Raw genomic sequence first — 22,806 nt, 5'->3', positions numbered from 1 at the left:
GCTTCTTGCAAGAGTACATGCGCGACACATAGCTTGGCACGTGTAGCTTTTCACATAATGGTGACGCTGTAATCTGCTTAGATGTTTTTTGTGTGTGGTTGTTATCACTTGATACGTCATGTGTTTGAAGTAAAATTTCAGCAGAAATTTGCGGTGCATCTTTCTTCGTCCCCGTATTTTTCTCGCTGGTAAAATGTATTCAAGCGTAACAAGATTGCATGTTATTGGTGTAAAGACACACATTTGATTATCAGTATTTATTTATCGATTGTTAGTAACTAAGTTAGTTTATTTAGTTAATGCGAACGCGTATGTCTAACACGAGCACGTAATGCGAACGCGCTATCTCGTATAGGCAAGCTTAAACCGCCGCTAACTTGGTAGTTAAGCTCGACGCTTGCGGTTAAGTTTTACTGCCTTTCCTACAACGTGTGTCCGGATGGCGTATGTAGCCACTAAACACCGTTTACCCCTCGTGGTTAGCCTAATAATAGACAGTAAAGAAAAAAACAAACAAACAAACAAGAACAAAGAAACGACCAGTATTACGAAAGATAACCACCTGGTTAAAACACCCGTTTCCTAATTTAAACTAACGGCCGTCGTTCGTTAGTGCAACACCTACTGCACCCAAATAAATTGTTGGTTGCGAGTCCCTGCGGCGTTGTTCGTCGCGCACTTGCTTCCCGCTGCAATCAGGGGCCTTCCCCTTTTCTTTCCGCTTTACGAGCTCTCTTTAACGCAAACGTGAGCAAACAACCGCACCGTACTGCCAGGCTTTTAGGTACAGGAAGGGCACCCAGCTAGGGCGTTGGTAATGAACTCGTTACGTAACTGAATGACGAGCTACAGGAGCGTCGTTAAAAGGGCCCGTTAAAGCTTCCTCGTTCATACTCTGCGCAAAGAGAGCTCAGAAGTATATATGCATACTTTTGCGTATAAGATTATGACACCTTGACGTCTAAACGACCTTGATATCTCCGCCCAGCAGCGGAAGGATATGGTTTGGTCTAATTGTATGCAGTAGATACAAAAGTAGCCGCACCGAATGTCATAGCGCTATAAAGTAGAAGAGCTAACATTGCGGTCCATGGAGGGTTGGATGCATTTCTTTTATAGCCTAGGCATTCACTGCAGCTCTCGTGAGAAAAGCGTGTGTGCGCATGTGCGCGTGTGCCGTTGTGTGTTTATTACAGCGTTAATGCGTTACCAGAAACAGTCGGCGCAGAAAGAAAGCGGCAGGGGACAAAGTACCATGTTCAGTGTTTCGTTACGTGCCCCGTGAATTTCAGTTCAAAGATGTGCCGTTAAAAAAGACGCACCAATCAACGAAAATGAGCGCGGTGTTCTTCATACGTGCGTGTCAGTTATCTCAAACACCCCGCCATGCACGTACAACTATAGCACAATGCTTAACTACGTGTGTAATTGCGAAACTTTAAACCCTGCCAGTAACGCGGCCATCACATCTGAGCGTGCCTCTAATCACATGTTCTCTTTTATTTATTAATGAATGTCCAGCGACCCGACAATGCTGTCGTATTCCGCGTTTGTGGATGAGACTAACCAGAGCGCTGACGGCACGCATTGTAACTTGAACAGTTAGTTACGTTTCGTTACGTTTCGTACGAGCGTGAAATTACTGACGTTACTCGCCCGCTAGCTCGACGACGAAACATCTCGCTTTGAGCGGATGAAAAGCGCGACAAAACAAAAACAGAAAGAAAAAGAAACGCGTGATTGTTTCTCTGAAACTCGTTTCTTGGGAAAAGCGATAGGATCGTGGTAAAATGCTTCATCAAGCTCTAATGAAACCGGCAGACAATTAAGCCAAGGAAAGCGCAGGAGACATTATTTGTGGTTTTCTTAAATGTAGTGTAATGGTCGTCACTTGAAAGGAATTAAAGTGGACAAAAAATCACCCTTTCCGTCGGTGGGACCCGAACCCACAACCTTCGAATTAAGCGTTCGATGCTGTATCATTTGAGCTACAATGAAGGGCGCGTAACTCGAAGGTTGTGGGTTCGGATCTCACCGAGGGTGATTTTTCGTCCACTTTAATTCCTTTCAATTGAAGTGACAATCATCACACTGCAGTTAAAAAAAACCTAATATCCCCTGTGCTTTCATTGACTTAATTCTCTGTCGGTTTTATTAGTTGTGTATAATACAGAAAACGATCCCCTCGGTCAATTCCCCTATACTTTCTCACATTCATGAAGCTCTCGTTTCCTTTCGGTGGCGCGTAGGAAAATTCGTGCAAAATTCGAAAGCTTCGCATGTTTCGCGGCGCCAGTCATCGCTGCGTGTTTACATAAAGTGCCTAAAGAGAATGTTTAAGGGGTAGCAACACGATCAAACAGCATAATATGGCGCAATGCGAGGTGAAACAGACGCTCCTTGTTTCGCGTCTTGGTGCAATGTTGCAAATTTAATCATGCACTCTAGGGGTCCAGCTAAACCACCATGCTAGCATATACCGAAATACCTTTCCAGTACAAACGAAGAAAACGATATTGCCGCGTTGCCGCTTGATTTGAAAAGACAATGCTTGCTAGTAATGGTATACTGTCCGCAGTTGCCTGTACACCGTGGTTGAGGAATTATGAGCGTGGTATGCTCAACTTAAGGGCTGCTTTCCTATCACTCTTGAATTTACTCCTGTACATGATTGTGCTGTTTGGATTTATGCGACAACGTGGGCATATATCTTCATATCTGTCTCCTTTGTCCACGCTGTGGTATTGCCAAATGTTCATGACACCAGGAAACTTCGGATCCTACATTCTTGACAGCCATGTTAAACGATTAAAAATAAATGTTTTGCCCCCAGTTTATTGAAAGTACGTTGCTTTGATTGATTCGAATAAAATGACTATACATCCATTTCGTCGAGCTTTTCGATACGGCTTTTTGGTTGTACTTACCAGCAGAGCTTCAGCTCGGGGTAGTTGGTACGACATTCTGACATAGTTGCGCTGAGCGAAATGCACGAAGTACTAACGACGAAGTGGACAGGACAAGTGGTGCGCAACTTTTCGACTGTTTGTTTTCGCGAAGTCACGTCAAAGATATACGCAGAACAGTGATATGATATCAAAGGACTATGGCACAACGGTATACACATGAAAGCAAGTAATTTCAAGCCCTCGTGTTCCGCGTGAGTAGTGTTAACTAATCTAGCGGTTGTCAATAAAGTTAAAGGCTGTCTCACTAAGGGCAATAGAAAGGCAGCTCACGTGTTTACGTTATTTTAACATGAAATAGGCCTCCGTGATTTTGCGGGTTATTTTGCGAAAATAAGCAGTTGAAAGTTAGCGCGTCACCTGTACTGTCGTCTTTATCTCTGGTCCTTCATGCGTTTCGCACAGAGACACTACATTAGAATGTGCTCACCAACTTCTTTTAACACGAAAGTGTTTTATGCCGGGGTCCACCAAGTGTTCAGTGACGTATTTCCGTCACGGAAATGACGTCGAAAAAATTTACACGATCAGATGGCAAAGAAAGAAAGTTCCGCCAACGGGCATCGAACCCACGACCGCTCGGTCGACAACAACAGATGCCGGGCACGCTATCCACTGCGCCACGGTCACAGACTCTGGAGGCTATACGAACGCGCCTTTTATATCTACCACTCTCGCTGTCGGTGGGGTGCTGTTGCCCTCTGGGAGCGGTAAAGTAAAATAATTCGTCATTACTGTGGCCTCCGCGATTAGCACCTGCAATGCGTTACACGTCCGTCTCATTCGGCACGTTTTCAATAGAAGTTCAACTTTGTCAATGCCTTAACCCACCTCGAGGTGGCGACTTAGCACAAGCGTCGTAAAAGCGTCGGCCTCGCTCAGAGCATCACGCTAATCCAAACCAAAAAAATCACAGCATATCCACGGAGGGAATGATGATGAGTGGGCGAAGCTGCGGAGGTTCATCGGTAAACCGTGAATCTTCCGTGAATTCTGCCCAGTACATCATCACCGACGTGAGATCGGGCGCCTTTATACTAAAGGTTCGATGAGTTATGACGACTTGCAGCTCACTTTAATTTTACATGTACGCTGTGAATTTTCATTGTTTAGAAAACCATTGCTTTAGAAAACATCTGGCGTCTTTCGTTAAGCAGCTGGCGTCTTTTCGTTTTGCTTTAGAAACATCTGGCGTTCTTTCGTTTTGCTTTTAGAAAACATCTGGCGTCTTTCGTTGGTTTATTTCATCAATCAATGGCGTTTTGAACAAAATTTTTATTGTTTAATCACGCACAGGAGAAATCTCACCAGGCACTACCTTGGAGGTAAACAATGGCTGCTAATGGGAATGAGACACAGAAGAAGTCGGCTTTTAGCTAACACTTACACTTCTACTTCTACTAACGTTTCCTACTGGAACATGCCAATGGCTGCTAATGGGGAATGAGAGACAGAAGAATTCGGCTTTTAGTTAACGCGCACGCTGCGAATTTTTTATTGTTCAACAACGCACAGGAAAAATCTCCCACCGGCACCACCTTGGAGGTCAAGATCTGGTACTAGCGTTACGACTGGTTACGCACTACTACGAGGGACGAACGGGTGCCGCCTTAAGGAGCTTCGCCCCTAAAATAGCTCTGCGACGCGCGCCTGCCCCACCTGGCTGTAACACCGCGTTCCTCGCTCACGAGGTCCCCCCGAGAAAAATCGCGGCAGGGCTACCGAGGCTGCACGACGCGCTTTGCGTTTCCCTCTAGTCCGGCCGTGGTGTTCAATCACATTTTAACATGCCGCGGGACGGCGACCAAGTTCTGCGTCCAATATGCGACGCTGTTCTGTCTATCACGCCTTGTTCTCTGATTACGCTTTCACCGTTAACTACTACAGCTACCACAAGGGTTTCTGTAATAATTTAACATGGACCTTAGTCGTCGGGATGGAGATGTACCACCAATCATCAAAGTGGGTGCATCCACGTCGAACGGCGCTATAGCTGCGAGACATCAATATACATTGTGCGAACTCTCTTATATCAATGTACGGTAAACATGCAGTTACTCCTGTAAGGGCACGCGTTACTTTCGTGTTATTCCGATTCCTATGACGGAGGGATCAACCATCTTTTTGCTTTTTTAAGCATTCGAACTAGGCAGCGGTGCTGTTTCCAAATTTATGTTTATTATTACTGTTCATTATTAGATGTTAATGTAATAACGAACAGTTAATGTGGAATGTGCCGGGGAATGCGCCGCCATTCCTGGACTAGTTAGATTTTTTTTTCCTTGATGGAGTACTGGCTTGCAGCTCCGAGAATTCGCACGTGCGCGGAGCGCGTGATGAGGACAGGACGTGTACTCCATTGTGATGCAGATGAGGCGGCTGGAGATGTGCCCTCAAAATGTTGTCCTCCTCCTCCTCTGCTCGCTTGCCTGCCGTTGGCAGGTCCTGTGACGCCTGCACGCCATGTGGCACACGCTCCCCATTCGTTATTTACAGCCAGAATCTAAAAACTAAATTCTAATTTATTTTCCTTCAATCCCTGCCCGCCCCTTTCTACTTTCCTGCCAACAGAGTTCGCTGCATTCTTCGGGCCACGCACGCCACGCCGCCGCTGTCCGAGGGAATGAGCTTTCCTTAGCTCGAGCGAAGTCGCTTGGAATTCGATGAAAACTTAAAAAAAAAAAAACCGGGGGTGGGTGTACGCCATAGAGGAATGTGGATTTTGATGTAGGAATCTCGTCAGCGTTGCCCTGAGTGAAATGCAGTTTTCCCTCATTTCCACTGCCCGCTGAGCGATGAAACTAAACGGATAATAGTAGCATATGAAATATGATACACATAGCTTTTCAGGTGAGGTTAAAAAATGCGCGAAATAAACGAGTATAGGTGGAAGGAATGAAGAAGACACAACGGGCGCAGACTGCCAGCTGTTGCAGTCTTTGTGACGCAGTTAGTCTGCGGAATTCTTTCACGTTACCTGCCCATGTATTTCTGTGAATATGTGGTCACGTGCTTGGGTTCCTGATTGAAATGCTTGCATTTCGATTACCATGAATAAACAGTTGGTAGTGTGCGCCCGCGGTGTCTTGTTCGTTCCTTCCGCCTGCCCTGTTTTTTTTGTTTTTTTTTTTCGCACAGTTTCAACCTCACTGAGTGTATGAACCATTGTCGTAACCAGGAAGGAGGCGGTCCACCAACCAGAATTTTTCGCAGCAGAGCTGTGATGGTCGAGGTTTGCCGTGTGTCGTAGATAGAAAATTATCATCATCGTGAACCGGCACGCGATCGGTCACCGCGCAAGCATTCTGTACAGATGGTTAACATTAGAAGCTGAAACGTGCCCACCAGCTTTGCTGTGACCCACCTTTGCGCAACTTTGTGCAAGCTGCTCTAATTTTTCACTTTGGCATCTGTGTATATACACGAACACATTCAAACGCACGCATGAGCATACGTAAAGGATGGTTCAACCCGTCCTCCACCCCATCCCCGAAAGATATGTCTGGCTACGGCTCTGGTGTGAACCAACCCGCAAGAAATTCCTACCGACTTGTCGGGTGGAGCTAAAACGACGACGTCGCTAGGTTGTGTGCTCGATAAGCTTATCTCACGCGCCTTTCGCTTGCGATTTAATTTGAGTTCGCCGTTTTGTTTCCCACAGCGCCCTTCCCGTTGCTTTCAAGAAAACTCTGAAATGAAAGGTGGGAAGGTTACTGCGCGTATTCATAGGAATGGACATGCTGCGTGAAAAAAAGGACGACTGGAGAGCGATGTCCAAAGAACACAATTCCAGGGCAGCACTGGGTTTAGAAAGCAGGTCGACGATTCACGAGTACTGTGCACTCTACCACGCCATCCGTACGAGCCCTTGTCACGTCATTGACACGAACGATTCTCAAGATCCTACACGTTCGATGATAGGAAAAAGATTACCTTTTACCATTTTCGGGGGTTCTGACTTCCCACCTATATAACTCTCCAAAATTACGCGCTACCTGTTTCAGAGAGTCGCGCCTTCCACGAGTGTCCTAAGGGTACAACGATATCCAGGAGAGACTTGAGCCTTTTATTTGAGAATTTCTCATTGTTCTGAACAGCGCGAGATTTACCATCTTAGTAGCTGCTCATTTGCGACATTCATGGCTCAGTGGAACGCAGCGATGAGAGATCATTCTCTCTTCAGTGATCTCTCATCGCTTGAAGCCTCTATCCTCCCCTGGACTTCTATCTTAACGATATCCAGGAGAGACTTGAGCCTTTTATTTGAGAATTTCTCATTGTTCTGAACAGCGCGAGATTTACCATCTTAGTAGCTGCTCATTTGCGACATTCATGGCTCAGCGGAACGCAGCGATGAGAGATCATTCTCTCTTCAGTGATCTCTCATCGCTTGAAGCCTCTATCCTCCCCTGGACTTCTATCTTATCTAGTTTGCAGTATTTCTAGAGTGTGATCGATTGCTGTTTTGACGACGACCGTCGTTTATTGCTGCCTTCAACGATCGTGGTCAAACACCACCCCGTGTTCAAGTGGAGGGGCGTGCCTTCACGCTTTGGCGGGAGTCAGTCAGTCTTTCTGCTGGAAACGCCACCGCACATATTTTCCCGGGGCCACACGGTGGTCGGCACGGTGCAAGATCCAAGTCCCAGGTCTGGCCGTTTGTCAAGCGGATGAAGCGAGCGGGGCGTGGAGGTGGGTACTGGCCTAGTCGTCGGAAGGCCTCTGAGGCTTGCGCCTCGCCTTGCCCTTCCGCGATCGATGCTTCTGGCGCTTGAAGAACGGCTTGCGACCGAGGCGCCGGTGGATCCTGGCGACGAAGTTGTTGGCCCGGTTGCTGGCCGACTTTGCGAGCGACCTGCGACCGCCCCTCTTCTGCCGCTGTCTGCCGAAAATGGGCCTCCGACGGCTCACCATGCGCTCCTCGACACGCACCTACAAGGTAGTCAGGGATAACCGTCATACCACCTGTTAGAAGTCGTTCATTCCACGCACTGGCGTATCCTAGGTGGCTCAACTTCTCTCACCCCCCCTCCCCCTGGCTGTGTAATTTTGCATGTGTAACATGCACGCGCAATTACAAACGCACACACGAACATACATAAAGGGTTTTCTGGCTACGCCCCTGATTCCACGCCCTTCGACGGAATAAACGACTCTTTCACAAGATATAGTGCGAAAAGCCTTGTTTTACGCCGTTATGCTTTACTGGCGGTACTGGAAATAAATCTCCCACAATATGCAGGGATGCATTTCAACTAAATAAGCTTCCAGTCGGTGTAGACAAATTATTGGATGCCTCGAATACGCAGGGAAGTAACAAGCAGAAATGGCTATGCGAGTTCATATACGAAGATCTAAGGCGAAATTCAGGGAAAGAGGCGCGCACATGCACTACTGGCGTGAACTATATACGAACTGGACGACTACAGGGCCAGAGAGGTGGTTCTTTAGGAAATGAAAAAAAAATGGCACTACCTTCCGCAACCCTCGCGGGATGCTGGGTCAGTGGATTCAACGACAAGAGGCCGTGTTTTGAAAAACGTTGTCATTGTACGCCACTATACTCTGTTTCATACTTCAGGTGCAATGCTGCGGAGGTTAATGAGGCCTTGCACTATATGTGTTGGCTCCAAGGAATGGGTCTGGGATTTTACCACCCGCAATGTATTTCTTTGTTTTGTTTTGTTCTGTTTTTCGATTCAGTAATAAATGAAACTGCTTCGCGCCTGAGAAAGAAATCCCGTTATTCACATGGTTGTCGATACGGTGCTCTGGATCGCTTAGTGTTTTTTTTTCTTCGTTTTTTTGGCATTTCATTTGCAGCCCATCTCAAGCGCAGGCTCGTGCTCGGATCGCACGAGCGTTTACAACGCTGACATCCAAGCACAAGGCACGCGGACTTGCACATTTCGCTGACCGATCTTCCTGTATAGCTTCCACAGCGTTGCAGCTGAAACCGAGTATAGCTTAATCCACGACCTGTAGTTCGGAATGACGATGTCATAGCTAAGGATTGTAACCGCCACTGGCCTAGCGCATGTAAATACTGGATGAAGAGCGATATACGCGCACAAACACATCGAGTTTCGGACGCGCATGCCACCGAAGTCTAACATGACAGCACCAACAAGCCCAGCGTGCAACCTCAGTAACTACGGAATATTCGCGCCGTGTTAAAGTAAAACAGCGCTGTATAAGAACTCGCCTGGTGCTTCGGCGGCAGCTGGAAGGGCAGCATGGCCTGCGGCGACTGTTCCGGGTGCAGGCGGCGCATGACGACGTCCTGCGACTTACGCGAGAGGAAGACCACGGCGAAGAGCGTGACCACGATGACAGAGATGACGGCGATCAACATGAAGGTCATCACGCCGAACATGGCGACGCGCAGACCCCGGCTGGGGCCCGCGCGGCCCACCGCCCCGGCCGCCATCCCCGGCAGCGGAAAGCCCCCCGGCATCGGGCGGCCGGGGTACGGGGCCCGCGGGTCGGGCCCTTTGAATGGATGCTCCAGACTGGCGTCAGGGCCGTCGTCGTCTCTCGACACGACGGGCGAACAAGGGGACGGACCGTGCGCGTTTCTGTGGCCGCTCGTGCCTCGAGATTCTTGTCTTGTCTTGTCGCCTAGATCTTGGCACATACCCACAAGGGGGATTGGCCACACTGTACTTTATAATGTAAATGGTTTACACGACGCTGGCTAAAAAATAAAAAAGGAGAAAAATTAGATAAGAACTATAATAACATTCCTTACAGAAAAAAAAAAAAAAAAAGGTGAAAGGGGCAGAAGCTTTCGATAAACCATAATATAAAAACAAATTAGCAAAAATAAAGAAGGGGATCAAAGAATTGGATGTAACTGGCGGTACCACTAGCAGCGTATCCTTCCAGTTGCCTGAATGAATTTAGCCGTCGCCATAACGCCTTCTTTTTCGAACCGCCGGTGCGCTGGTCCCGTGCGCGCAAAAACGGTTAATCTGCAACGAAGGCAGTGCATATGTGCAAAATAACGAGTCGCGGTGACTTCTAGTTGCCAAGAAAGCGCTATTTTTAGTGGCCATCGAAGACCACAAGCTCAGAATCCCGATTGAAGGTCGATCAGAAAAATAAGTTTGCAAAACCACAGGACAACAAGCGAGAACAACGGGCTTGTCAAAGGTCAACTCTTGGCATTAGAAAGACGACCGAGGTCAATAAAGGGTTCTGAGATGAAGGCCTCGAGGATAGCTTGTTAGACAAGATGACAAGGGATCCTGTTGAAGACATGCCGCTTAAACGTGCATACATTCCTTAAAGTAATTGTCGCAATCAGTACTTGCACCAAGAGTAGGTTTCATGTTCGTCCAGAATTAAGTTTACTTTTCATTTTAAATATAATGGACCTCACTTTTATGCAGCAGGTTTCAAGTGCAGGTAGCCGTTATCTAAACAATTCGCGTATTTTTTTTCTATCTTCTTCTTCGTCTCGTGTAGACGTAGAGGCTCATACCCTCTTGGTGGTGATGGCGGTAAAGCTTCATTACTGAACTCAATAAAGTTCTTTCTCTCTCTCTCTACCGAAAATGGTCCTGAAGGACACCCGGCTGTTCGTCAGGGTGCAGAGAGCACGTCCCACGTCGGGACGGGGAGCCCTAGGCTCTCCGCCGTTTCGCGGGCTTTGTGGACAGTCCTCGTGGTGATTGCCAGGAATTCATTCATTTATTCAATGAAAGGGAGGAAGCGCTGGCGTCGATGAGAGCGTTCAGTGAAATAAAGTGAAGTTCTGTCCGATACGCATAGCTTTTGCGAAAGCAACATGTCACACGGTTCAGGTACTGATACTAAAGCCGCATGTGAGATAGCTCCCCATTAAAAATGCCAAAAACGCTTTTGTTGCTCGTCCTACACTATAGTGTAGGAAGCGCTACAAAACCGTTTTCTTGATAAGTTACGCCGCGAAAAGTAACACAGCTCCTTTTCTGTACTGAGTGTCAGACACTTAACGTCATGTTGCCTGCTTTGGACAACATTACATCGTACCACTGCAGATGTCTTTCTGAGTGGAAGTTTCTCGGGCTATGGAACAATACACCCTAAGACAAATTGCAGATGTGAAAGCATACGCGCGAAGACTAAGACGCTTGAGCCCCAGCGTGGGCGTCGGCAGTATCTTGTGTTGGAGAAATGGTGGGAGGCGGGGAGGACTTGCAAGTGCTCCAGTAGTGGTTTCTGGGTCGATGAGAGTTGAGCGACGGTCGGGAAGCAGGGAAATCAGGGTTGTACTAGTTGCCGAGAATAGGCAAGCATCTTGGTACTCAGAGACATTGTAATGGGTGGCGAACCTGAGTTGTTTCATAGAATTGACTTATGCTAACGGTACCGCTTATATGCGGCTTTGTCTGCGAACACAAACGTCAAGGCAAGCCTGGACTCAACTAAACTCGCTGTCGCAGTGTCACATTGATTGGGCATGCCTCGTCACATCGCCGAAATCACCCGCTCATCAACTAAGGCTGAACAGCTCAATGCTATAGTGTTTTTCGTTCGATATATATGGCTACTTATTAAAGAAGTTCACATTTGTAAACACTAAACCATATGTTGTACCTCACAATGACGAGAGTTTAAGTAAAAAAACCATACTGTCCCTTAAGTTATGCATTCGCTTAAGACGACTCGAAGGCGAACGCCATCATCTTCTTGTTCTTTTTTTTTTTCTCTTCAGTCCATTGCATTGATCCACCCCCGAAGGCGTTGCAACACCTTACGTGACGTTGCACTGCCTCCGAGACCGGCCTACCTTTGACTACGCGGCGATGTCATGTGCGCATCTTTAGATGATGTCATGATGACGTCACAAGTTCCGGGGACCCGTGCCATCGTAATGACGTCATATGGCATTGAGTTCATGTTACTCTTGGTACGCCGATCCGATGGACACCTTCTCTTAAGCATCACGTGACGTATCTTTTTTTTTGCATCAATCGTGTTGACACCTCCGCCAACAACGTCTCGCGAAGTGTCGTCAGGTCTCGCCAAATCTCTCAAAACCTCTTGACTCACGATACATACGAGGTTTTCGCCTTAATAAAATTGCGGTTAATTGAAGCCTTTCACTGACGCCCGCAGGTTCCTGGCGAGAGCAGCGGTCCGGTTCGGTGGGCCTGTCGTCCCGGAGTCTGCATCGGCGTCACACGGGCGGCTCCGCGCCCGGCGGCGGCGTTCAGTCTCCGAACGATGTGCCGCTGCCCACGCTGGCCACAGCCGCCCCGGACGTGGCCGTCACCACCACCACTGTCGCGGAATCAGGACCGCGCAACGCCAGCAGGCCGCTGGCCAACGTGGACGCATCGTCCACTGCCAACAAGTCCTCGCACCAAGGTGTGTATTAAGCGAATGCATGCATTAAGCGGAGGTATTCGCATGAAGCGAAATTAAGACAATAGAAGGTTCGCACAGGTGGGTATTTAGAGACGTCTATTAGTACATAAATAGCACAACGAAACGGCACGACAGAAAGGAAAAGATGAACACATGCGCAAAAACATGCGCCTGGGTTCCTGTTTTCCTTTCTGTTGTGCCGTTTCACTGCACTACTTACGATGACATTAATGCCCAAACGCCAACTCGCGCAACGTTGAACTCTTTTAAAGTATATTACTTTACGCTTGGAAGAGAGTGAACCCGCCGCGGTGGTCTATAATGGTTATGGTGCTCGTCTGCTGACCCAACGGTCGCGGGATCGAATCCCGGCCGTGGCTGCCGCATTTCGATGGAGACGGAATGCCGTGTACTTGGATTTAAGTACAGGTTTAAGAACCCCAGGTGGTCGAAATTTCCGGATCCCTCCGCCAAGGCGTCCGTCATAATCATATCGCCATCTTGGGAAGGGAAACCCTAGCAATTATTACTATTTGAAATAGAGATTGTGCGAAGTACATCGTGTTCCTCTTTCGGCTGCGTGAACCTCGAGCTTGACTTGTGTCGGGATTATTCATCTAGAAAGAAACGGCACTAAGGTAGACGACAAACGAAACTTGACAACATGACTGGTAATGAATGTAGCGCTGAATGGTATCTCGGGAGTGGTTTTGAAATGTCACCGTAATATGAAATTCGGGCATTGGTATTGCGGAATTTACACAGTGGTGAACTTGCGTCGGGATTATGGTTATACATGTACCTTCATTGTTTAGAATAGATCGCCTGCACTCCCGACCATTTTCGGAGGACAAGCTTTTGGATGCATGGAAACGTGTAGACCATGCCCAGCGGAGTTCAGAGTGCCTATTAAGGTTTCTAAGCGAGACAGGTTTAGATGCTCGTCTATAGAGCATGTGCTACGGTACAAAATATTTCGCGCGTGTCCTGTCCCCGTGCAAGACAGTGTGTACAGTGACTCATTGTGCCATACCATAGTCACCTATCATCACACCTCCCTCTTTTTCTTTCACTCTCACCTTGCCCCCGTGAGGAGTAGCAGGCTAGAAATCCGCTTTCCAGTCTTACCTCTCCTTCTTCTCCTCATTAAACATCTTCTTCCTCTTCTTCTTCTTCTTCATTGTTTTGAGAAAGTGGTGTTTAGCGGCACCTACACCCTGTCGTCAAGTCTGCTGTGTCTTCTTCATTGGTGTCATTTCTTCCACGATCGGTCCCTAAGAATAACGCCAGGTAAATCCCGCTCCCAGGAGTGTTATCGAAAGGCACCTTCGAGCCGTCATCTGAAAGCGTTCCGGCGGCGCTGAACAGTACGTGTAAGGCTTGAGAAGAACTGCGCTTTAAGTAGCGCAATGTCACAGCCACGGTCAAAGACAAAGACGCACACAAGGCGCCTGTCACATGTGTCAGGATGTGTCGTTCATCCTGGTTTTGTCATTGTTGTGCAGTGTGTATATGTAAGCAGGCGCTATGGCTAGCCCCCCAACGACATCTCCTCGGCTAACTTTATTAGGGCTGCCACTAACATTATATTTCTATTCTCGAAATTCCGAGATATTGCGGCATCACTGGCTTCGCCATTTTGTCAGCATTTGTTTGGTTGGAAGAGATGCTCTTTATTGGTGGTCAGCGCAATTTTTAATGTGATAGCGTTAAAGAGCTCGTTTCGCAGAAATTCCGGTGTCGGCGTCGGTGTAGGTGTCGGCGTCGTTGGTTGTGAGCGAAAAATCATCTTGTCCGTGACCGAAAAATCGAGAAAGATGCAAATAAAATAAATAATAAAAATCGACGGGTTCGAGTGAGAATCCAACCCAGGCCGTCTGCGTGGCAGCAGGTATTCTACCACAGAGCCACGCTATTTTTTGAAGCTGCTTCGAAAAAAAAAACACTATATGATGTGATGAAGTGGAAGAAGGCTCCTTAACGCATGTAATATTGCGCGGCAGAAGCGTAGAATTGCGCCAGGCGTCAAAACATGTGAATTGCGCAACGAGTGGATGTTTTAAAGGCCCACGCAATACTACATGCTCAGACATAGTTAATCATCAGCAGCAGAAAAAGCATCAACAAAGTGAAAAGCTGCGTAGAATCGCGTGTTGCCTTACGGACACGTAGTGGGTCCTTCGCTGATTCGCAGAAGGAATAATTATGGCGTAGTGGGCATTTAACAACTGTACTTGCAGTAGACATTCTAGAATACCTTGAACAGCCAATGTTACGCGCGCAGTCGTTCGTTTCCTTACGGCACGGATTGAGCCATGCACCCAGAACCGAAGCGAGGCTAGCAAATGCGAAGGCGATGCGCACGGGGCCCGATTGAGCTATGGCGTTCTACTCTTGTAGGCGAAGCTCAAGCGCCCTCCACGTTTTTTATTGATAAGTAGAATAAAACATTAATAGTTTTATGCGGGAATGTCTGCCAAAGTAGCAAAAATATACCAATCTGCACGCGGGACCCTTTATACGAGAAGTTATAATCAGAAGAAAAGTCATACGGTCCCTAATGCATTCGCCGAAGACGACTCGAAGGCGAAAGCAGTCTTTTTCTTCTCATTCGCTAGTATAAATTCCACCCCCCCCCCCCCCTCGCCTCCTGGAAGTTTTCTGCACCTAACATGCTTTTGCAGTGCCTCCTGGATCGGCCCACCTTTGACCCAGCGACGATGCCGCGTGATATGGCACGTTACGTGAAGTTATGACGGTGTCATAAATTGTGGCGATATGTGACGTCACGATAACGTAATCGCACGATGATTATATTTTTCGCATCGTTCATGTTAATTACGCCGGTGCCAATGGTCACTTTTCGTTTTTGATGAGGCGTCTATGGCATTCGCCTAAGTAAAGCGATCCTGACAGTACATATAATATGTAGGACGTGACGGGTAAACGGGTTATTGCGCAAATAAAAGGAACAAGCACGCTTACAGTACGCGTAAACGTGTTTATAAAAACAACTTACAAAAAAGACAAGCGCAATAAATACGAAAGAGAAAAGAGACTGAGTACCTATAAAAGCCGCAAGGCGCCTGCCACAGGTGTCTTTGTTTCTCTTTATTCGTGGCTGTCACATCAAGCGTCATTTTTTTTGTTCCTTAGTTTAGCCGCACAATTGCATGTTCAGAATGCCTGGCTCATAAAGAAGAAAGTCAGAAAGTGGGTTTAAAGCAAGTGGATTAAAAAAAAATGGAGTTAAGGCGAGCTAATGGAATTAAAGTAGCAGATTTTTAATGAGTGGTATGGCTTAGGGCTCTCCCTTAGTAAAGTACACAGTACTTTAAAGGGATACTGAAGAGGCAAACGATTTTTCCCGTATTAGTAAATTACCCTTTCACAACTCCAAAATCATCACGCTTGCTGCGAGAAAACGCGCGAAAAGAAAATGCGGGTGGCGACGCCACCTTGAAGTTCCCGCACCAAACACCATGACGTCACAGATTTTGACGGCGTCTACTAGGTCCTACGTAGTTCCTAATCAGTAACAATGAAGTACTACGTTGTCCAAACCTTGGTACTACGTACCGAGTTTCAGGAACTTCCGTCGCGTCAATATCGTCAAAATAGGAAAAATACAATTTGAAATCCGTGACGTCACAAACGGCAATTTAAAAACAAAGCTTTGAACTTGATTTTCTCCGCTATTGATAAACCTATTACGGTGAACTTAACGACATCGGAGATCTCAGAGTGCGATTTATCACTCGAAACTCTTTCATTGTTTCGCTTTAGCGTCCTTTAAATCGCTTACCATTTGTTGCAAGCACATGCTTAATGCGTACTTCCTTCCTGGACGCCTTCATACAGCTCTCGCGTAGTGGGATATAGAGTGCCATTTTTTTTTCTAAACAAGAGCGTAGCCGTACACGCCCTGAGATTGCGGCCGGGGCCGCCATTTTTTAGGGGCAGGATAAAACGTTAGTATTCGGTGAAGGAAAGGGAGCGTTCCCCTCCCGCGCCCTACGATTTCATTATGGAAACATTTTCCGGACAAATAACGCTCAATGTGTGTGTTTTAGTTATTGGTTTCCTCAAGCAACATCAAAGTCTTGGCAAGATCAAGTCATCAATACTCATATACTTTCGTGGTGAACAACGATCTCTAACTTTCGAATTAACCTAGCGCTTACATCAACAGAGCAAAACAAATTGATCTCTAAGCGGGCACCACCCGAAAAGAGCACGCTTCCGAGATAAAGGGAGGGCAAGCAACAGCTTCACTATTGCTGGCAAGGCCTTGCAAGAACCTCCACTCCACCATATTTTCTTTAAAAAAAAATGACCTCCTTGGTTGAACTGGGAGTGGAAGTACATTGACGAGCTCCCAAAGTGGGTGACCGATGGCATATGTAATATTAACTGGGACGGCTTTCTGCTCTCTCGCAGTCGCTTACGTGTTGTAACAGCGTTCAATATTTGCTGGGGTTTAACGTCCCAAAACCGCGATATTATTATGAGGGACGCCGTAGTGGAGGGCTCCGGAAATTTCGACCGCCTCCGGGGGGTTCTTGAACGAGCACCTAAATCTAAGTGCTCGGGCCTCGAGCATTTTTCGCCTCCACCTGTTGTAACAGCGTTCACCAACGAGAATGTGAAATAAATACCGTTTACTAATGGGCCAACTTGTGCCCAATGCCGAAATAGAATCGATCGCAGGAGTCCTGAGACAGGCGAAAGTCATTCAATCTCAAGCTGGCTCACCAGTCTCACCTGAAGCTGTCTCACTGCAGCTTTTACCTTGGTCACCGCCATTGCTCGATCTTTCGCAGTGAAAACAAATAAAGAAACGAAATGAAAAAGAAATCTTGCGAGCCACGTGACTTTTTGCATCGTTCGTGTTGACACCGACGTCGATGGTCCCTTCTCTCGTTTATGAGATTGGTAAGACTTTCGCCTTAAAATATACCTCTTCTCTTGAATCACAACCATCATTTTCGTACCAGTTTGCCTAAGCGTTTAACTAATTGCTGTTTATACTAATTCTCACTAATCATATTTTATTATTTTTATTTTATGACCTTATTTTTACGACTTACCTCAAAGTCCACTCCATCATATACAACCCTTAGCTTAACCCATTCCATACCTTTTGCATCAACTCGCAGCGGCGCTTGACAGGGTGGTCTGTAAACGTAGCAAAGAGTGTCATTCGGTACCAAGGAGGTTTATTCGGTACTCGAGCCTCTAATAAATGGACGTCGTCGTGCGCGCGTCTCCTTCAGGTGACCGGGCGGGCCTGCCGGCCGACCGGTGGTCTTCGTCAGGTCGAGACGACCCCCTGGCGACGGCCGTGGGTTCGTCGCACCGCTCGCCGCCCTCTCACGGCCCGGACGAAGTTGTAGGCGCCCCCGCGCACCAGACCGGAGTCGGGGACGTAGACCGCGAGGCTCAGTGCGCAGCCGAGCGCGAGCACGAGCACACCGAGGGCCACCACGGCGTGACGGTGGCCAGCATCCGGTGGAACTTCGTCAGCGTGCCCTTCGTCTTCACGGTCTTCATCATACTCGCCGGTTTCACCAAGATCGGTGAGTGCTTCTACGGTTGGTTACGATTGGGATGTTCGATAACCGCGTCGTGCGTGCTCTATGTAGTCAAGGGTTCGATGAAAGTTTAGGTAGGATGATGAGGAAGAAGATGCGGTCACTGACGAAGTCAAGGTAAAAACACAGACGTTTCGGGACTCGTACGGGTTCCTTAATCGCCCTAAGCAGGCAAGAACCGTCCGTCGCTTTTTGTTCTAAAATATGACGTAATCAACGGGTGTAGCTGGCAGGTAGATTGCCATCTGTCTTGTTGATGATGTCCTCCGCCTACTAAATAAACAACGATTCCAAGAGTAGTCTTGTGGCCGAGTGGTTTTCTTTGGCTATTCTAGCGGCGTTATTAAAATCGATGCACTGACCGTGATTATCGAGGTGCTCGGCCAGGGCGAGGACAGATGGCAATCTACCTGCCAGCTACATCTGTTCACTACCTCGTATTTTAGAATAAAAAACGACTTAAAGCTCTTGCCTGCTTAGTGTGATCCGGGAACCCGTACGGGTTCCGAAATGTCTCTATGTTTTCACCTTGGCTTGGTCAGTGACCACATCTTTTTCCTCATGGCGTGTGCTTATTCCGGGGGATAAGCCCAAGGTCCAGGCAGCGAACCTGAAGATAGCGTGCTAACGTGCTAGCTAAACCTAAAGCTAATACGATTCGTATATTTTCAGGCATTTAATATATACTGGTTCAGCAACATAAAAAATGTCCATAAATAATAATTCGGCAACGAGTTATAGATCTCTAAGTCACGGGTTCAATCCCGGCCACGGCTGTCGCATTCCAGCGAGAACGCAATGCAAGATGTGTCCCCCCCTCCCCCCCTTTTTCAATGTTTCAGTGGCGTGCATAATAACAAAGAGTGCTCACTTATCGTGTTCCGCAAATTAAGACACGGAGCTTGATTTTTGGCGCGCCAAGGGCTGCGTTACTACATTTGTTTTGAAGTTCGTCTATGACTACAGAAAGGAAGGTCTGTCTATGCTTTCACGCGTAACAACATTTAACAGCAATTTCACATGAAACATGCGACCCACTGCGGAGTTCATGTTCCCTAGCGATCATTTTATACATTCAACATTTGGCATGTAATCAGAGGGTGACTACCTATCGCGACAATGTCATAACTACAATCCGTGTAACGAGGCGTGGTAGGTTGCACTGTTGTAAGGTCGGGGGTTCGACACCCGGCCGGACTTAGATTTGGGCGAGAGTTAAAAGACACCCGCGTGTTTAGAATTAGGTGCGCGTTAAAGAACCCCGGGCGCTCGAAATTAACCCGGGATCCTCTCACAAGGGCGTGCCACGTAATGCTGTCGTGGCTTGAGCCCGTAATAAAGCCCGGCAATTTAATTATATTTTGACAACTTGCAGATGACTGCGAAACAGGAGCCGCACAATGCCTGCCTGCCTGTTTCGTAGAAAAAAAGAAAGAAAAACGAAACATAGGAGAGAGAATGAAAGAACGAGAGAAGACCGAAATAATTAGATATAAAAAAGAGAATATGGCGACGTATTGCGTACACTGCCCCTCCGTTTCTGGCGTTTCAAATTGCACAAGCGGAATTCGTATAAGAAGGACTTATGGCACTTAATGTGGCACGACGACACAAAAGAAACCTTAGGCGAGGTTCCTGAGAAGGGAAGCATCGCAATTGAATAAAAATTCCCGGACTGCAGAAAGTTGAGCTGTGCAGGTTCTTTCTTCTTCTTTTTTTTCCCCTGGGACACTGTTATGGTTTTCCTTTGATAATGCGTCTCAGTGGGCCACTTGTATCTGTGGTATGATGAAACACTGCCTTGCAGATACTGCTTTGGTCACGGACGCGTTAAACCCAGGCGTAACACGTAATAAAGAACAATGAAAAGAAAAGCGCTCCAATGTCTACGCCTTGGTTCTTCGCATTTGAGGCCAAATTAAGTTTACTTTGCACAGCACCGTATTCTAATTTCACATCATGCGCAGCCTTTCCTTTAACGCGTACACTTAACTTTACTTGTAGGGAATAAGTTTGTATTGCCGGAATGGCATAACATTTCATGTAGCCCTTAATGCTGTAAAAATTTCGAATTGCGTTGTGACCTGTATGATCCGGCCTTCGAATCAAATAGCCGCTGTTCGAGAAGTTTCAAGGAATATTTCGAAATGTCAGATGCACCGAAATAAACGCAGAAGGGATTGCTCCAACACTACGATGAATCTCACCCAAGTTACATACAGTAGCAATTATAATCTGAATTGATTTTGACCCGATTCAACTCGAGCGCGATCGAAAGGGTCCTTGTAAAAGGGTGTCGTACACCGCTGCTATATACCTAGTGCGCAGAGCATCTCTGAGATTCTGGTTATGCGCAATAACGAATCATCGGAGCAAGTGACTTGCGCGCTCATTTCACCTTCTCACGCATGCAATTGATACGTTACAGTACAGAACTGAACAGAAAAACTTTATTGAAACAAATTATTCTTGCTGGACCATCGCGCCTCCTACAGTTCCAACGTCTGTGTTGGTTCCATCTCTGTGTCTGTCTGGTCAACACCACATATTTCTAGGTGGCGTTGGTCAGGTGCGGGAGCAGCTTTGAGCAGCCTCAGCACTTGTAGGGCTTCCTCCGAACAAGTGTGGGAATAACGACAGTCCATCGAGAACATGTCGTGTTAGTCTTTTAAATGCGAAGCATTTCTTAGCGAACCTTTGGCACTTTGAGCGTTTCTATCTACGTATCTATCTATCTATCTATCTATCTATCTATCTATCTATCTAGCCGCCTACGTCTGGGTGCTCTCATGATCGCCTCCTTAACCTGGTGTAGACCAAAATTGGCATGGGAGGGTAAGAGGATTTGAGGAGTATGATTGTCGGGTCATGACATGAATAACGTGAAAATCCTGTCGCGTACGTCGTCAAACCCTTTCCACTAGACACGTGTGGCATATACCCGTTTGCAACGGGCCGCGGTGTACGGGTATGCGCCACAGGTGATTGACAGTTTATATCTAACCAGGAACGGCGAGAACAGACATTGGTAACTTAAATGCGAGAGCGTTAAGAAAAACTGACATCGGCAGCGTTTACTTGACGAATGGACAGAATGAAAATTAGGATCCCAGCAGGAATCGAACCCAAGCATTCTGCGTGGCAATCAGGTATTCTACCACTGAGTCACGCCAGGTCTCTAAACTGGTTTGGAAAAACAGCCTACGCGGGCGTAATATCAATGCAACGTTAATTGTGGTTGTGGTGCTTGCTATCTAATTTTACAAGGAAGCAATGAGCACTACATGATACTCCTACGATGTGTACTCCTACGATACAGGCGTCATATCAGATTGTCTGTTTTTCCAGTGTTGGCTCCGCTTTTATAGCAGTCTAATAAACGTTACATTTTTATTCCTATGATTCAGCAAGCTATATTGAAGCATTGCTCGACCTCGCAGGAATACATTAACGAAAGTTACAAATGATATCCACATCACTGCTTCGGAAAGTGCACTCCGTCCGCCAGAATGACGCAGTGTCCTCTTCATTTCTTACGAGGCTGGGCGATGGCCTCATGCTGGCCGAGGATGATGCCAGATTGGTTGACAGCCGCTTTGTAGACTAGGCAACGTAGGCCACATGCACCCAGGTAGTCTACGAATACGACAAGCGCCATCCACTGATGTTGGTCTACGTAGTACTATCCAGGCCTACCAGCCTCAACGGCCTGTACCTCACCAACTCAAAGGGTGGCCTCAGGTTCCGACATGTCGCCGGCTCTATCGACTCACAAATTTGTCGACGAAATGACCGAGGCATCCACGAATTCAAACAGCTTTCCTATACCACATACTACACTACACATGGACCCCTCGTCACCGCGATCACGACCGGATCCTGGAAGTCATGACCAGCTGCTGGTGCTCACTGATCACGGTGATGATGACCTTGGTCAAGAACTGTGAAGAACTTCTTCCACACATGCACACGGGTTCGTGAAACGTATCTGCGTTCTCCATCATAAGGGACAAGTATAAGCACTACATATCACCACTTCTGGCGTTGGTAATGCCCTCGTTGCCGTTGGCAGCGTTACCCAACTGTAAACAACTGGTTATATATAACACATATTCAAGGTATATGTGTGCGTATAAAATTTATACAAATCTTTAGCGTCATTTTGTGACGTATCCCTCAGTAAAAAAAATTACGCCACAGTCACCTTCCCGCCGCATGCTTCGCATAACATCGACTCCCGCAGTACGTGGGATCAGCCGAATTTTTTTTCTTTAATTTACAGAATCAACGCGGGCATCGCCAGGCCGCTTAATACTTCCGAATCTAGAATATGGTTACAAATGCGCGCTATCATGTCTTTGTGTTGGGAAGATAGAAATCGCTACTCATGGTAATCAACTTCGTCATACTCGACCGGGTCTGTTTTGATTACGTAAACACAGGACGAGCCTCTCGCCAACTTGCTTGATTAAATGTCACCTAGGCACACCGCCTTTGGCGTTAACACAACACGACGATGTCGCCCGCGGCACGCGCGGCGTTGTTGAAGGAGTCTGCAGTCCTTCGGGGGGAAAAAAAATCACAGCATATCCACGGAGTGAATGATGATGAGTGGGCGAAGCTGCGGAGGTTCATCGGTAAACCGTGAATCTTCCGTGAATTCTGCCCAGTACATCATCACCGACGTGAGATCGGGCGCGTTTATACTAAAGGTTCGATGAGTTATGACGACTTGTAGCTCACTTTAACTTTACATGTACGCTGTGAATTTTCATTGTTTAGAAAAACCATTGCTTTAGAAAACATCTGGCGTCTTTCGTTAAACAGCTGGCGTCTTTTCGTTTTGCTTTAGAAACATCTGGCGTTCTTTCGTTTTGCTTTTACAAAAC

General features: G+C 47.1%; 1 protein-coding gene across 7 annotated transcripts in view; it reads left to right on the top strand.

The window, feature by feature from the left end:
* LOC119389763 (sodium/hydrogen exchanger 1) overlaps positions 1 to 22,806 on the top strand; it is a 295,572-nt gene that overhangs the window by 150,623 nt on the left and 122,143 nt on the right. For all 7 annotated transcript variants that reach the window (XM_037657148.2, XM_037657143.2, XM_037657149.2 and 4 more), the window contains exons 3-4: positions 12,072 to 12,323; positions 17,600 to 17,902. In XM_037657148.2, coding sequence (XP_037513076.1) covers positions 12,072 to 12,323; positions 17,600 to 17,902 — 555 coding nt within the window. The remainder of the gene's footprint in view (positions 1 to 12,071; positions 12,324 to 17,599; positions 17,903 to 22,806) is intronic.

This window comes from Rhipicephalus sanguineus, chromosome 4, assembly GCF_013339695.2.
Source record: "Rhipicephalus sanguineus isolate Rsan-2018 chromosome 4, BIME_Rsan_1.4, whole genome shotgun sequence".
In the NCBI taxonomy this organism is placed as follows: Eukaryota; Metazoa; Arthropoda; class Arachnida; order Ixodida; family Ixodidae; genus Rhipicephalus; species Rhipicephalus sanguineus.
The sequence above is the reverse complement of the archived record's forward strand: the minus strand, read 5'-3'. Positions and strand labels throughout refer to the sequence as shown.